We start from the raw sequence: 1,585 nt of genomic DNA on the forward strand, positions 1-1,585 counted from the left end.
TGATGATAGCTGGTCACACAAAGTTTGATCCAGACTGGCATTTCGGTGTGTGGAAGCTGCGCTGGAGATCAAGTGATGTGGAAACTCTGCAGGAAGTTGCCCTATCAGTAATGAAATCGTCACGAAATGGACATAACATCCCCCAGTTGGTGCAAGATGATGACAAACCCATTAAGTTCACAGACTGGAAGACGTATTTAAAACAATATTTTAAGCCTTTAAAGAACCTTAGGAGTTATCATCATTTCATAGTAGATTCTACTAAACCAGGGACAGTTTTGTGCAAGGAACTTTGTGACTCGCCCACTGTATCCATTAATCTACTGAAATGCGAAGACATCCTGCCCTCTGTGAATGATGTGCCAGTTGAAAAAGTGTCAGTAGGACTTGACCCATCACGTCAGTGGTATTTGTTTGATAACATTAGAGAATTCTGTAAGTCAGAATGCTCAAAGAACAGTACATGTCTGAAACCAGTTGTACCAAAGTCAGAAGTCAATGTTGATGAAACTAATGAGATACCAAATCATCCTAGTAAGCGAAAAGGTCTACTGTTGAGATAAACCCTTACTATGACTATCAAACTACTGAAATGTGCGTCATTGTGCAAGTTTAATCTATAAAAAAACCCAGAATTGTTTGGATTACAGATATAACGTCACAATAATAGGGATCCGCATTGGATACTGTGACGTTAGAAGATATGTAACTCATTCTCATAATAAATTACATACTAAGTTTTATGAAACAATCTTCAGTTTCGTGAATATTATATGTAACAATACATGATCATGTGCAATAGGAACAAGTTTGAAATTCTTTCTATTATGTATATGATCCATTTTTGTTATTTTGCAATGATTTTATGTAACTGCAATGTTGATGTGACATTGCAATTTAACTTGCATTATTTGGGTAATTTATAATGTTTGAAAATGTGCCACTAATATATTGAGAGACCTAAGTCAAAAGAGATGACTATTCCAAAAATAGTGTTGCTGTATCATGTGTGTGTATTGGAATTTATAATTCAAAATATTTTACATTACTAGTAAGTAGTATCTGACCTGCCTGTGTGGCAAACATATATATATTCAAAATTGTTCTAAATCCAAGATCAATCACTTATTTCGCTACAATGAAATGAGAATGTTGCAAACTGTGTATATCAGCATTTCCCCCAAAAATGATATGTGACTGTGGTTTATCTCCCTTTATTGAATATTCTATATGACGAATTCATCTTAATGTTGCTAGAGCTGAGTATTTTAAATACTTCAGTGAGTCTACCAACCTGACTTTGGTAATTAAAAGATAATAGTTGAATGACAATTATTATAGCAATGCAAAAAAGAATTGTGATTTCAAAAAATTTATGAATCAAATGATTATTATACAATTATGGACTCAGGTGAGGTCTATTCGGCCTCTGTGAATATTGTTCAGACCAAGTTCGTAAATCAGGGATAGACCGAAACTGAAGTCCACACTTGTTTTATTATATGACATTTCACGATAAGATTAATAATTTTTCATGGCATAAGCACATGGATGGCATGGACCATTTTGGAATCACAGAGTGTAG

The 1,585-nt window shown here is 34.2% G+C and overlaps 1 protein-coding gene across 1 annotated transcript; it reads left to right on the plus strand.

The window, feature by feature from the left end:
- The first annotated feature begins 2 nt into the window (after positions 1-2).
- On the plus strand, positions 3-620 carry LOC110451161. Its single transcript, XM_021499024.1, has one exon. The coding sequence runs from the start codon at positions 3-5 to the stop codon at positions 561-563; it is 561 nt and encodes a 186-aa protein (XP_021354699.1). The 3' UTR covers positions 564-620.
- The last annotated feature ends 965 nt before the right edge of the window (positions 621-1,585 follow it).

This window comes from Mizuhopecten yessoensis, unplaced genomic scaffold (genome assembly GCF_002113885.1).
Source record: "Mizuhopecten yessoensis strain PY_sf001 unplaced genomic scaffold, ASM211388v2 scaffold5841, whole genome shotgun sequence".
Classification (NCBI taxonomy): domain Eukaryota; kingdom Metazoa; phylum Mollusca; class Bivalvia; order Pectinida; family Pectinidae; genus Mizuhopecten; species Mizuhopecten yessoensis.